Source organism: Alexandromys fortis, unplaced genomic scaffold (genome assembly GCF_014885135.2).
Source record: "Alexandromys fortis isolate MF-2015 unplaced genomic scaffold, M_Fortis_MF-2015_v1.1 scaffold_38, whole genome shotgun sequence".
NCBI lineage: Eukaryota > Metazoa > Chordata > Mammalia > Rodentia > Cricetidae > Alexandromys > Alexandromys fortis.
In genome coordinates, this window is record NW_026067916.1 from 13,499,142 (window position 1) to 13,513,227 (window position 14,086).

General features: G+C 40.3%; 1 protein-coding gene and 1 long non-coding RNA gene across 2 annotated transcripts in view; one reads left to right on the forward strand and one right to left on the reverse strand.

The window, feature by feature from the left end:
• Positions 1-10,325, reverse strand: part of LOC126500156 (uncharacterized) — an 80,288-nt gene extending 69,963 nt beyond the window's left edge. The window contains exons 1-2 of the long non-coding RNA XR_007591261.1: positions 10,013-10,325; positions 5,968-6,232 (exon numbers count right to left, since the gene is read on the reverse strand). This is a non-coding gene — a long non-coding RNA (uncharacterized lncRNA). The remainder of the gene's footprint in view (positions 1-5,967; positions 6,233-10,012) is intronic.
• Positions 1-14,086, forward strand: part of Lhfpl3 (LHFPL tetraspan subfamily member 3) — a 398,415-nt gene that overhangs the window by 261,127 nt on the left and 123,202 nt on the right. Inside the window, exon 2 of the mRNA XM_050139837.1 lies at positions 6,015-6,251. Coding sequence (XP_049995794.1) covers positions 6,015-6,251 — 237 coding nt within the window. The remainder of the gene's footprint in view (positions 1-6,014; positions 6,252-14,086) is intronic.

A 14,086-nucleotide genomic window follows, 5' to 3' on the forward strand; every position in this document is an offset into this window, starting at 1 on the left:
GGGGGACCTATTTTAAGCTGTAAAAGCATTTGAACACATCTGTGGTCTTTAATCCTGCTTTGCAGTAATTTACATTTAAAAACAGATAAACTAGAAAATGTCAAGAAATTCATATTAAGAAAAGGCTGACAAAAACAAATTGGAAAACTGGGTATATATCAGGGTGCTACCTTGTATGACACCAGGGTGTCCTTTCCAGGTAAACCTAAATAGTTTTCTAGAGGAGCCCAAAACCCTAACCTTCTGCTCAGTGTTTTATAATTTTTCTAAACACCCAACTCCTTTAGATTTTTAAAAATAAAAATCAGGTCTCAGAGCTTTGCAAGCACAGATTTTCAGGAAGTTGTTTATTGCACAAAGAAAAGTTACAAATGGTTCCATCTTTTTGCCTAATCTTCTGAGAACATAATGTAAGAAGTGATACCCTTTAAGAACAAGATTGCATGTGTCTGGTCAGTTCTCTAGCAGGTTGGGTCTCTACATTTAAGAACAGAAGATTACGAATGTATAGTCAGTTCTCTAGTGGCTTGGGTCTGAGGGTATCCACCTCTACATTTGAGAACAGAGGTTTGTGGATGTCCGTTCAGTTCTGTGGTGGCTTGGGTCTGGGGTATTTCCGCCTCTACATTTTCATCAGTTGCAAGTTGTAACCCAGAATTCACAGAAATACAAACTTAAAAGAGAGTTGAATCTACCACTGAGGCAGGAAGAGATTGAAGGAGAAAAGGTCTTTTGATGACAACATACCCCAAACCTGCAGTGTAGCAGGCTGTCCATTTGTGACTGTGAATCCCTCTGACACTTGTCCTTCCCATGATGACCATGTGTATTAACTCAATTCTGTAAAGACTACCTAATTTTGAAATTGCTGAAATGTACCTCGAAATCTCTCAGTATGTTCCCTACTAGCCCCAGGTCCTACTTATACTAAAGTGTCCGGGTGTCCAGCTGCAGCTCATCATGTTTGGAGTTGGGCACATTGGCCTTCCCTGTGGAGGCACTCAGGGTGGGCAACCAGGGTGGGGAGCCTGGAAACCTATCCTAGGCTTAGCTGAGTCCAGAGTGTCTCTCTGGGTGAGAGTAGCTGCTCTGACACATTAAGAGATTGATTATATTAGCAAAGGACATGGATTTAACTGATCTAAGAAACAAAACACAAAATCCCTGAGAGCCCTGGTTGTTCTCCTGCATTTTGAGTGGAGAAATGAAGCACGCAAGACTTTAAATGAGTGGGGTTTTTTTTCATCTGTGTTCCTGATGTATTCATTATTCTGAGCTGTATCAGGGCAGTCAGGTGTTAGGAAACCTTCGGTGGCTTGTGACTGTGTAGGTGTCTCTACATGGTCTGTTTTATTTTTTTTTATGTTCATACAAGTACTTTATTTACATCATTTCTATCCCTCCCTCTCCTCCAACTCCTCCCATGCTCCCACTCACTCTCAAATTCTTCATAATTACATTAACATGCATATATTCATACATACGACTATATATATGTGTGTGTGTATATATATTCCCAGATTTATTTTGGGGTTGCTTCTATGTATGTATCTTAATTAGGGTTTCTATTACTGTGATAAAACACTATGAACAAAAGCAACTTGGAGAGGAAATTACTTATTTTACCTTACAACTCTCAAGTCATACTTCATCACTAAGGAAAGTTGTTGAAATAGGAGCAGCGGGGCTGCGTCCCCAACACCCCGGCCGCTTGGCTAGCTTATGCCCAAAATAACAACACACAAACTGTATTCATTTAAGAACTGCTTGGCCCATGAACTCTAGCCCTTACAGGCTAATTCTCGCACCTGGACCAGCCCATTTCTAATGATGTGTGTAAGCACCCCAAGGTGCGCTTACCGGGAAGATTCTAGCCTATGTCCATCCTGGGTTGGAGTTGCCTGGGAGAGCTGAGCATGGCGTCCCTGCTCCAGAGAGCAGAGCTGTCGGGTCTGTCCGGGAGCAGAGCAGAGTCTGACCTCACTTCCTCTTCTGCCCAGAATTCTATTCTGTTTACTCCTCCCACCAATGCTTTAACCTATGAGGCCAGCCAAGCAGTTTCTTTATTGCTCAATGACCTTCCGCCATCAGAAAGTCAGAGCAAGAACTCAAAGCAGGAATCTAGAGGCAGGAACTGACACAGAGGCCATGGAAGGGTGTATCTTTCTGGCTTGCTCCTCAGATCTTGCTCAGTTTGCCTTTTATAATGGCTGGTTGTATGTGTCAACTTGACACAAGCTGGAGTAATCAGAGAAGAAGGAGCATCCGCTGAAGAAACGTCTTCATGAGATCCAGCTGTAAGGCATTTTCTCAATTAGTCATCAATGGGGAAGGGCTTTGCCCATGGTGGGTGGTACCATTCCTGGTCTGGTGGTCCTGGGTTCTATAAGAAATCAGGCTGAGCAAGCCATGTGAGGTAAGTCAGTAAGCAACACCCCCACACACACACCACACAGCATCTGCATCAGCTTCTGCCTCCAAGATCCTGCTCTATTTGAGTTCCTGTCCTCACTTCCTTCAGTGATGAACAGCAATGCTGAAGTGTAAGCCAAATAAATCCTTTCTTCCCCAACTTGCATTTTAGTCATGGTGTTTTGTTGTAGCAATAGAAACTCTAAAGCATCTTCTTACACCATCCAGGACCACTTTCCCAAGGGTAGCACAGTCCCCAGTGAGCTGGGCCCACATCAATCAATCTTGTAGAGCCATTTCTCACAGTTGAGGTTCTCTCTTCCAAAATGACTCCTGCCTGTGTTAGTTGACACAAAACTAGTCAGCACAACTGGTATTGTCATTGTACACATCTTGTTTAGGCAACTTTGTTGTTGAGATTTCAAGGTACAACTTCTCCGTCATGTCTAGAACACAGTACCTCAGGAATCCTGATCTTCTGGCCCTAATAATCAAGCTGCCCCATCTTCCACAATGCTCCCTAAGCCATGGATGTAGAGGCTGTGTTGTAGCTGTACTATCAGGAGATGGGAAAACCACAGTAACATAGTCATTCGATCTGTGGACCCCATGGTAGTCTCTATCTGGTGTACAGGGAATATTCTTTGATGAAGACTAAGAGCAACATTCATCTATGGGTGTAAGCATGAACACTTAGTACATAGAATTCATCTATGGGTGTGAATATGAATATTTAGGACATAGAAATCATCTATGTGTGTGAGTATGAACACTTAGGGTACAGTCAGAACTCATCTATGGGTGTGAGTATGAACATTCAGGATATAGTTAGAAATCATTTTGGTTTTGTAAAATGGCAATAATGCAGTATCCTCTCAGGCATATGACCTCTCCAGCAGCTGTGGTTGGCTAGGTTTACTGTACCAGGCATAAATCCACTCCCATTGAGCTGTCCTTCAAGCCAATTACACAGCTATTGGTTGGCCCCAAGATAAAAGTACCACTGTTGCCCCATCAGGGATATTCCGTCAAGTCGTATGTTGTGGTTGTTACAGATTTGACAGCTAGGCAGGACTATTGATTGTATTCTGACCTTGACGGCTTACATAGCACCTTCTGACTCTATGAGAGTTCGACCTCCAGGTCAGTTCTGGATCAGTTAATTCCAAACCCTGTGCTCTATGTGTGTGGTGTCTTCAGCAGTGGAATCCTATCTTCAAGGTCTGGGAGACAATTGAAGCAATTATAACAACCTCTCTTTGCAGGGAGTCTCTCAGGTCCCCATGACCAACAATTCAAAGAGAAGTTTCCTATGCCTGGCACTAGGATTCTTGCTAAATAATTAATAGCTGTTGCAGAAGGAGTATCATCATTTTGTGTGGTATAATTCTATTTAAACTCTGTTATGTGTGTATGTGCATGTATGGTGTGTGTGTGTTTATGTATTTATATGTACACACACATATATACTTTTGTGTCCTTTAAGTAAGCTCATAAAAGAATGTTTCTCTATGGCTTTAGCAAGCATGCTTATTTTTATTTATCTCTGCTTCTCTCCTCTCTTTGTTAAAGTTTCCCTGCCCTGTTATCCTCTTAGTGTCCTAATATCCCCAACTCTACAATTTTTGCACACACACACACACACACACACACACACACGACAGTCTCTATCTATGTTCCTTGTTTCTTCAGTTACTGCAAGTTATTGGATCAAATCTAAAGATTCGATTGGGTGCTAGAATTTACAAACAAGAGAAGACCGTGAGGCATTTGCCTTTCTTGGTCTGGGTTACTTTACTCAATATAATATTTTCCATTTCTATCCATTTATCTTCAAATTTCATGTTTTCATTTTTCTTTAAAGCTGAATAGATTCCATTGTGTATGTATACCACATTTTCTTGGCATGTACCCTAAGGACTCAATAGCCTCCTACAGAGTTCCCTGCTCAGTCATGTTCAATACTGTTCTAATCACAATATCTAGAAAATGGAGAAAAAAAAAACTTCAGTGTCCTTCAACTGATAAATATATATATATATATTAAATATTTTTAAATATTCAAAGTAATTTAAAAAATTTTCAAATATAGTTCAGACTCAAAGATCTTCTGCATTGTCCAAAATAAATTAATTCTGTTTGTGAAAACTGCATTTTTGGATTACAAATAATCTGTTGTAAATTATGAAGAGCTTGCTGTGTGCTGTGCTGAGAGAGCCAACATGTGAAAACATCTTCAAATCACCAGCTCACTGTATTTAAATCCACCCCAAGTACTTGTAATCTGTTGTATAGTCACAACAAAATTGCCTCTGATTACCACCTAATTTGAATCTCTCTTTAACTAAATTTGTGCCATTGACTAATGGTGGTGGTATTGACTGCCACTAGTGTGGCTTCTGGGATTAAAGGTGTGTGTCATTGCTGCCTGATCTATAAGACTAGGCTGTTTTACTTTTCTAATCTTCAGGCAAGCTTTATTTATTAAAATACAAATGAATGCCACTACAGTTTCCTAACTCTTAGTTTCCACTAAAACTTCATTGTCATACTGTACTACTGTGGTTTACAACCTTTTTTTTTTTTAAACACAGTCACCCTAACATAACCTGAACAAGGACAACACCAATAGATATGCTAACATGGATAGAGACAGCCCAGGAGACCTCAGCCCTACAAAGAGAGCTTCAGGCCGCTAAAGAACACTGATAATATGAGAAAGAGTCTTCCCCAGGGAAGAACTCAGCAATTCGTTATCCAATACCAAATGGTCAACCCTGAAATTGTGTGTGCGTGCACATGTGTGCATGTGTGTGTGTATGTGTGTAGCATTATGCATACTAAGTGGGTTGTATTTATGTGTTTAAGAATGTATGATGGAAATATATATAGAGAGAGAGCTTTAAATAGAACACAGATATAAATATATATAAGTGTGTATATAAATATATATATAAACAAAAAGAAATGAGGAATTTAAGTGAGAACAAGAGAGTTTGGAGGGATTAAAGAAAAGTGGAATATGATATACTTATTGCAATACATATGTATATGTATATATACATATATTTCAAAAACTAAACAGAATGAATATTAGAATAGAAAGTATCAATGAGTGCTACACATGATAAGAATTTCAAGGAATGTCTGGACACTGGGGCAGGGATCGCAATGTTATTTTCCCCAGAGATTCAAAGTCAATAAACACGCCGGTATTTCCCATGTGATTGTAACCCTTGTGTGACTGCTGTCCTTGCTCTTAAAGACAGCACTGAACTGACATTATGCAGTGTGGTGATTCCTTCTGGGCTATTTGCAATGGAAGCCTTTTTGCAAACATGCACAAAAATTCAAATTCTTAATATTTTCTCGTAGCTAAATCTTCCTCAACCTATCTCAGTGTGGGCTCCCTCTAGGTACAGTCCCTGAATTCCTCTGCTGCAGAGTTCAGGGCCTGCTTTTCTGTTAAGCAGAAGGGGAGGGGCAGGAAACGGTACCGAGACTTGCTACTCACAAAATCAATCATTTGGAATGTTTGACAAACAATAGAAATACCTTGTAAAATAAAATGCTCAATTTCTCCTTTCGTCTTTCTCTCTCAGCTGCCTGTCTTGTGCTCGGCTGTATGATTTTCCCGGATGGCTGGGATTCAGATGAAGTAAAACGGATGTGCGGGGAAAAGACAGACAAGTACACTCTTGGGGCCTGCTCCGTCCGCTGGGCGTACATCCTGGCTATCATTGGAATATTGGATGCCCTGATCCTCTCATTTCTCGCATTCGTGCTCGGAAACCGACAAGACAGCTTGATGGCAGAGGAACTGAAGGCAGAAAACAAAGGTAAGATGACTTACGGGACTCTGAGTGGATACCTCGAGCACAAAAAATAACCCCAAACAGCAGCCCTCTCACTCCTGCCCACCAAGTCCCTTTCCCCGCAACCTTTAATGCTCAGGATTCTAGACTTCACAGACAAAGGTGTCTGCAAGACTGAAGTATAACATTGCACCTCCTTATCCCTCTGAGGCACTCTCTAAGTCCATGGTGACTGTTTAAGTACTTTTCCAGTTTCTTCCTCCCTCTTTATCTAACACCTTAGCTGTCAAGAGTAAATGACTAAGAGGCAGCATTGGGTATCTATATGATTGGATGGAATGTGCTTCCTCTCTATGGATATGGCTGTTTTCCCAGACTAAAATGAAACCCTAAGAAATCTCTCACAACCATCGCAATCACTGGATTTGAATTCAAATCAGAGAGGGGGAGAGAGAGAAAGAGAGGGGAGAGAGAGAGGGAGAGAGAGAGAGAGAGAGAGAGAGAGAGAGAGAGAGAGAGAGAGAGAGAGATTCCCACACCAAGTAGTTACGGAGATTATGGTAGCACCCCAGTTGGCTGGACTTTTCAGTGTATTATCTGGGTAACCAACTGCTCAGATTTCTTCTCAAAAGGAACTTGTCTACTGCAATACAAGGAAATTGAGAGAAAGAACAGGACATTGATTGGTGTCCTAATGTACCGACATATATTAGAGTAGGCTACTAAGAGTTAGTGTGTCGTTATTCAGGGCGAATCTCATAATTTTTCTTCCACACTGCTAGACCTATTCTTTTGGGTAGAACTTTAATGACAAGAATTTGTTATAGTCTTAGATTTGTTTGGTGTGATTAATCTCTTTGAGGTTGGGAGTTCCTTTTGTTGGTGGTTGGTTGATTTTTGAGATAAGGTCTTGCTCTGTAGCCTAGACTGACCTCACACCCCTGATCTTCCTTTCCCGACACAGTCTCCTCAGCCCCTAGACTGAGCCATGTTATCTTTAATCTCCAAGTTTTGCAGTTTTATTATCACCTTCAGGTGCATGGCTCCTTCTAGCTTTTTGTCCCTAACAAGAAGCAAAATCCATCCTTGAATTATAAAATTTAGATATTACTTCAAGTAGGTGTTAATTTGAAGCATCCTTCACTATTTTTGACAAGTTCTCTAATGTAAGCATATATTATCCGGTACATGAACATCTCAGGTAATGGCCACACAGCAAGCTTCACAGGCAGCCATCACCGCCCATGCTTGTAAAGTAGGAACATGAAAAAGCAAATGGAGTCATTTTGCCTAAGAATGCAGCAGACACCCAGGAACGCTCACCCCCTGGCTGATAGACACAGCATGCTTGATTTACTCAATCCTACCAAGCACGCTCTAAGCACAAAAATGCTTTTAAAACTTCCCCAAAACAAAACTACTAGGGTTGGAGAGATAGCTCAGCAGTTAAGAGCACTGGCTGCTCTCCCAGAGGATCCAGGTTCAATTCCCAGCACCCGCATGGCAACTCACAACTGTTTGTAGCTCCAGTTCCAGCGAATCTTCTGTATACCTTCGCACAGAGTATACACAGGCAAAACACCAATGCACATTAAATAAAGAAATCTTAAAAAAAAAAAACTTTCCCTCAGACTTACCCCTTCTAGATTTAAAAAACATTCAATATGAAGATAGCAGTTATAATTTTGTTTATACTACATATTCAGTCCTTTTTGCGCATTCATTAGTCACTTTTATAAACTTAATTATTTAAAAAAAACTTTGCAAATAAAGAAAAATATCACACACCAAAATTAACCAGACCCAAAGCCTATACAACATAATGAATTCATATACAGTTAGAATTAGCACTCTAGCCAGGCGGTGGTGGAACACGCCTTTAATCCCAGTACTCAGGAGGCAGAAGCAGGCAGATCTCTGTGAGTTCGAGGCCAGCCTGGTCTACAAGAGCTAGTTCCAGGATAGGCACCAAAGCTACAGAGAAACCCTGTCTCAAAAAAATAAAAAAATAAATGAATTAGCACTCTAAATAGAAGTTGTGATACATCACATCAGATTTAACACATTCAGTTTTGAATATATTTTATGTGTTTACCCAACACCAAAAACCAAAAAAAAAAAAATCCATGATAAAATTAAAACTAGAAAAAAATAACTTTATATTCTCTTTCATAACTGTACCCATTACCAGCATTCAGGACTTTCTCATCTCCTAATGGTCAAACTCCTCCCCTTTTCTTCCCATCATGCTGTGCTCTCATCGTTGTCACGTGGACAAACATACTAGTCATGCACTCGTTGCGTGGCGCTCTTGTCTGTCTCTGTGGTCTGTCAGATACACCCGGGTTTGTCTTCTTCGCTTCATATGTAGTGGCAAGTGTAGCTCAGATCTGCCAAGTTACCTTTCTGGAAGGAGTGAGTTATGGCTACTCTGTTCTGCAGATAGATACTCGAATTCCTCCAGCCTCTAGTAATGGGCCAGAATGCTCTGTGTTCCTTTAATGTTCAAAGTTACACTGAAAACTTTTGACTTCTCAGATCTTCTTTGACCACAATACAAGAGAATTCAGAAAACAATATAGTTTAAAGTCGGCAGCCATTCATAGGCCACAGATCAGAGAGATCCACAGAAGTGCAGAAAGGATCAAACCGTATGACGAAACATTTCAATTTCTCAATCCAAAGTCCTTAATGAGAGACTCTGGGAAGATAATCAAAGCTTTGCTATGCAATGGAGTTCTATAAATCAGGTCAAGATTTCTAAGCTTTGTGTAAAATTTAACCAAACCTACATGTTTCTGAGACACGATACAAGATTTGCTGTTCCTGTACAACCTTTGTTGTTTGTTATTATTTAATAATTTGTTCAAAGTTCAAACTTCTGAACTCAGATTATCTGAGACCAGTCAATGAATCTATAATTAGGTATGCATGCACCTAATTTACAATCATGAATGGGCATCCTTACAATTGCATGGATATATTAATATCACTGTTGACTAATTAAAATATTTTCTAGTACTAGTTGTTACTGATAAAAATACCAAAATGTCTGTTGAGGGGATAAATCTTTGTTTTGGTTCCATGGTAATACATTGAATTGGTGACAAACGTAGTCCTGGCTCAGAATTTTAGAAGAATGTATATACCGCAGGATGGTTTAGAAAACTGTATATACCCCAGGATGGTTTAGAAAACTGTATATACCCCAGGATGATTTTTGGTTCCAAGGAGCCAGGCAGTGCTATATATATGTGAAGCCATGACTCAAAAGAGTAAAAAATTTATACATTTTCTATCAATATCTCTACACATTGTAGCATCTTCTATAGTCTCTCAGTGTAATAGTCCACGAGCCATACCAATACGCATCTTATAGGCAACAGATGCATAACAGGGAACAAGATACACCCAGGACATGAGATAGACCACTAAGGACCTTGTCTTCTTTGGGGCTGCTGTAATTCACTCAGCAACCCATCCCCTGCAGTATGTGGAAAAGTCACCAGATAGATCCCGGTTCTCTGTGTATCATTATAGCAAGGATATTGCTTAGATTCATAAATCCTTCTTAGTAGCTACCCTAATAGGAAAAAAAAATCACTGCTACATCAAGCACAGAATCAACAGGAAAAAGGAACTTGGTTCTAATTGCCGACCATACTCCACTCATAGGATCTTAAGATAAAAGGGAATAAAAGATGCTACTGAATCATAAGTTAATTACCACAAACACGTTATTCCATGAGAAAACAAGGAAGGGGCAAGTAACTAGAAGTCCCCACCTCAGTCAGCCACAGACATCTCCCAAGACACATCTCCGGTGTCCTTGCTCCAGGCCCACTTCAACACATTCTCCAGTATTTCTTGAGGCTCTCCTTCTCCAGGGGCAGCACAAAGACTGAAAGATACCTCAACTGGAACAGAGTGTAAATAGTGGGATGGGATGAAATGAAAAAGCAAAGGCATTTTCCCTACCTTTAACCAAACTACAGCAGCTGCGTTGCTCTGTCTCTGCCTTTAGACAGAGATCAAGCAGTGTCTGATTTACAGAAATTCACAGCTTGAAAGATCCATGTGTTCTAACAGCTTTGGAGCTCAGTATAGGTGACAGAGGAATTTTTAAAGGGAAAAAAAAAAAGGGTTCCACTGAAAAACATAAGGAAATAAAACCAGTTAAATCCAGTTAACCTTGTACCAGATTTGGCCTACTAGCGGGGGCTGGGGGGACAAAACCAACAAACCACCAACCTCTCCTCCTGCTCTGACCAGAGGACACAGCCCTGCAGGCTGTGTGGTCCCTGCACAGGGACGACAGCGCTAGGCAGGTGTTCCTTCTTGTTTGGCAGTGCAGAAGTGTGATTTCTAAGTGAGCCAACCGCGGTCGCCATTTAACCTTGATACGCCGTTTAATTGCATATTTTAACACACTGAACTGTGAAGTCAATTTAATTATGTAAAATTAAAGTTTCACCCACATAAAAAGGATTCGAAATGAGAACTTCAATTTCAATTTCTTTCATTAGCTATGAAAGGATAAATAATTATGTTTTCCAGAGCTATTATGCCACAAATATCTCTTTCCTTATCAGACATCATTTATGAAGAGGTCTGTTTGTACATGGTGTGTGTGTGTGTGTGTGTGTGTGTATGTGTGTGTGTGTGTGTAAAATCCCTTCTCAGATGATCAAGTCCTCTCTTAGGCAGCCTTGAAGTCACTTTGTCTTTCAGTACTTAAACTGTAGATAAGGAAACTTGATCTAGAGGTGGCTCAAGCTATTGTTTATTTATTAAGTGCTTTAAGCCCTTTTTAATGCTATAATAGGGAAGAGAGAATTAATATAGCTTGCTTACTTAATTGAGTAATCCTTTGGGATTTTGATGTTAGATGTTCTATTATGCTATGACCACACTGTGAATGACAGTGTTGTATAGTATGGTAAAAAAAAAAAAAAAAAAGAGCTATAGGAGGCTTCAAGCTGCCCAGCAGTGGTACTTTTCCCTGATGCTAGCTGAGACCAACACCTTAACCCCCTTAGTCCATAAAATTCAGGGTTTATACAAATAGTATCTGAGGTTCTTCCCAGGACTCAGAGATCTGGGTGGTAAGAGCTCCTGCACTTACAGCCATGAACACAGTAGATGCTTTATGGAACTTGTTGGGAAGCAGGGGTAAGTCTAGGAAAAGGAAAACATAAAGGGATGTGGCTCTGTGTACCTTGAGTCTTCTTGTCTCTCGTGCAGTTCCAGCGACCTACTCATCGCTCTCCTGCTCATTCATAGCCATAAGAGCAGAATGAGTCAGAGCTAACAGGTTGTGGCACCATGTGATAAGCAGGTGGGCACCATGAATATCAGGACAGATATTTCATTTCTGGTCTCGAAGCCTTTGGTTTAGTCCCTGAGCATCTCAGGAAAATGAAACTAGGTGTGGGGGGAGGGGGGAGGAGGGACATGGAGAGGAAAACCAAGGTGTGGTGGGAGGAGGGGCAAGGAGGGGACAACCAAAGATGGGGGGGGGGGACGTCACAGGAACTGCTTACAAATGTGCAATTGGAGATTGTCCTCATCAATTTACCATTCTACAGGTAACTTGGGAAACATCTAAAGGTAGGACACTGTCACCCATTCGAAAGCTATGCACCAAAATCACTCATTCACTGTGACTTGCTCTAAGAGAAGCTTCCTCTATGACCAGTACCCAACCTCCAGCTGGGGAGATTTGCTCCATTCCAATTAGTTGACTTCCAGTTGAAGTAGCTTAGGAATCTGAGAGAAAAGTCAGAGGTGATTGAGTATTGGTGAGTTGATGATGTTGACCCAAGAAACACCATCGTCAACTCTGCTTCCAGAATCAAAATAGATTTTGCCATTTCAATGCTACTTTTGGTCCTTGAGATAAGGCCTGGAGAGCCAAAAATCTCTCAGAAAATATCGAACCAGTTAAAAGAAAGAAAAGAACTAGGAGGTTTGTTGTTATTAAAAAGAGGGGGTACAAGAGAAGAAAGCATAAGAAGGCAGAAGAGAAGAGGAGAAGAGAGAGAGAGAGAGAACTTTGAGTTAAACTAAAGCTTTCCCTCCATCCCCATCTTCCTCCTCCTCTTTGGCATCTTGTTCTCAAGGGATGAAAACAGTGAACATGGCCAACCTTTATGAAACTCAATTCATGACTTGTATTTATTTCTAAGTTACTCTTCTATACACAGTCTGCTTTCTTTTGTAAGGCAGGATGCCCACGTAGCTTCACCAGACAGTTTAGCATTTGAGCTGCGTTAGTGATGGGTTTTCTCTTTCTAAATTAACATATAACATAAATCCATTCATTGAGACAGCTGCTTTTATGTGGGACCAACACCTCTAAACTTAGATATGTATGTATGTATGTATGTATGTATGTATGTATGTGTGGATGGATAGATGGATGGATGGATGGATGGATGGATGGATGGATGGATGGATTGCTTTTGAAACCAGCTGTTGCTGTGCATCTCAGGGTGGCTAGAACTTGTGATCCTCCTGCCTCAGTCTGCTGAGTGTTGGGATCGTGGGAATGTACCAACATGCCTGGCTCTAGTCTTTCAATAGATGCAGTCACTAAACTTCTACTGTAATTACACCTATTAAAGCTTTTCTCCAATACACTAACAACATCTGTCTGTTTAGTTTCTCAGTGTTTGATCTTGTTTGTTTACCCTTCTAGCTTCTCTCATAAATGCTGTGCTCTCTGGATTTTTCTTTATGTGCCCTGTAGAGAGAAGAGCATACATGAAGAAAACACTAGTCTTCATGAGTATAGTCCTAGTAAATCCCCAGGAGCCCCAACTTCTCTACTCAATTTTTTCCATGTTCTTAAAACTTTTGTGAAAAACAGATTCCTCCATTCTTACTCTACATCCAATGACTCCATTGTGGGGTGAAAGCGCACACAGAAGCAACCAATCATTTCCTTTGTCCCTGTGAGGGAAAAACATAGTTGTTCTTCTCATCCTCAACAGAGACAAACAAAATACAGCCCTGGAAAATAAATTTGGGCTACTGGCAGAAATGTGTTGTTTCTGGAAATGCTTCTCCAAATCTGCACCCACCTGAAAATAAATCTGCCCATCCTATTTCTTATACTTAAGGGTCTTGAAATTGTGTCTTTTTTATGTTATATCCAGTGTTCAAATTCCTAGTTATAGATGTGCTTAATAAACCTTTGAATTTAATAAAAATCTTTATGGAAATTGTTAATGTTACAACTTATCTCTGTCATACAAGAAACAGTTTGTCCCTTCATTAACTGCAAAGGAATAAACTCAACTGTAAATTGCCTGTTAGCAATACATATATTTTTTAAAGACTCTGTGTTCCATTTGCTCAGAACACCTTTTCTATCTTTATACCTTAAAGTTGTGCTTATTGTTGATGCTTTGATGTGTTTCTTGGAGGTAGGAAAAGGATGAATCCTGTTTTATAATCTGGTCTACAAATCTGTCTTTTTCCTGAAAAAAAAAATAGTACAATATTTTTTAAAAAGATACCACAGGTAGATGGTAGATTAGAACAGCCTACAACTCTGCATCCTTAATTAAGTCATCTCACTTCTTAGGCCCTTATTTTAAGAACCAAAGTGCACATTGTATTTATTCCATGCAAGGGGCAACAAACAGTATTCAACTGGACCCCACCAAACACTTCCTATATACAGAATGCATGCATGTCTGTTGATTATCCCTGGGGGTTTCAAAATTGAGTTGGACAGGGCTTATCCTAAGTCTCTTTGATGAGAGCATTTAGTGCTGTGGGTACTGAGTAGAGTTCTGAAATCCAGTCCTCTCCTGACATTCACAGACTCATAAAGACACCTGGTAGGGCGA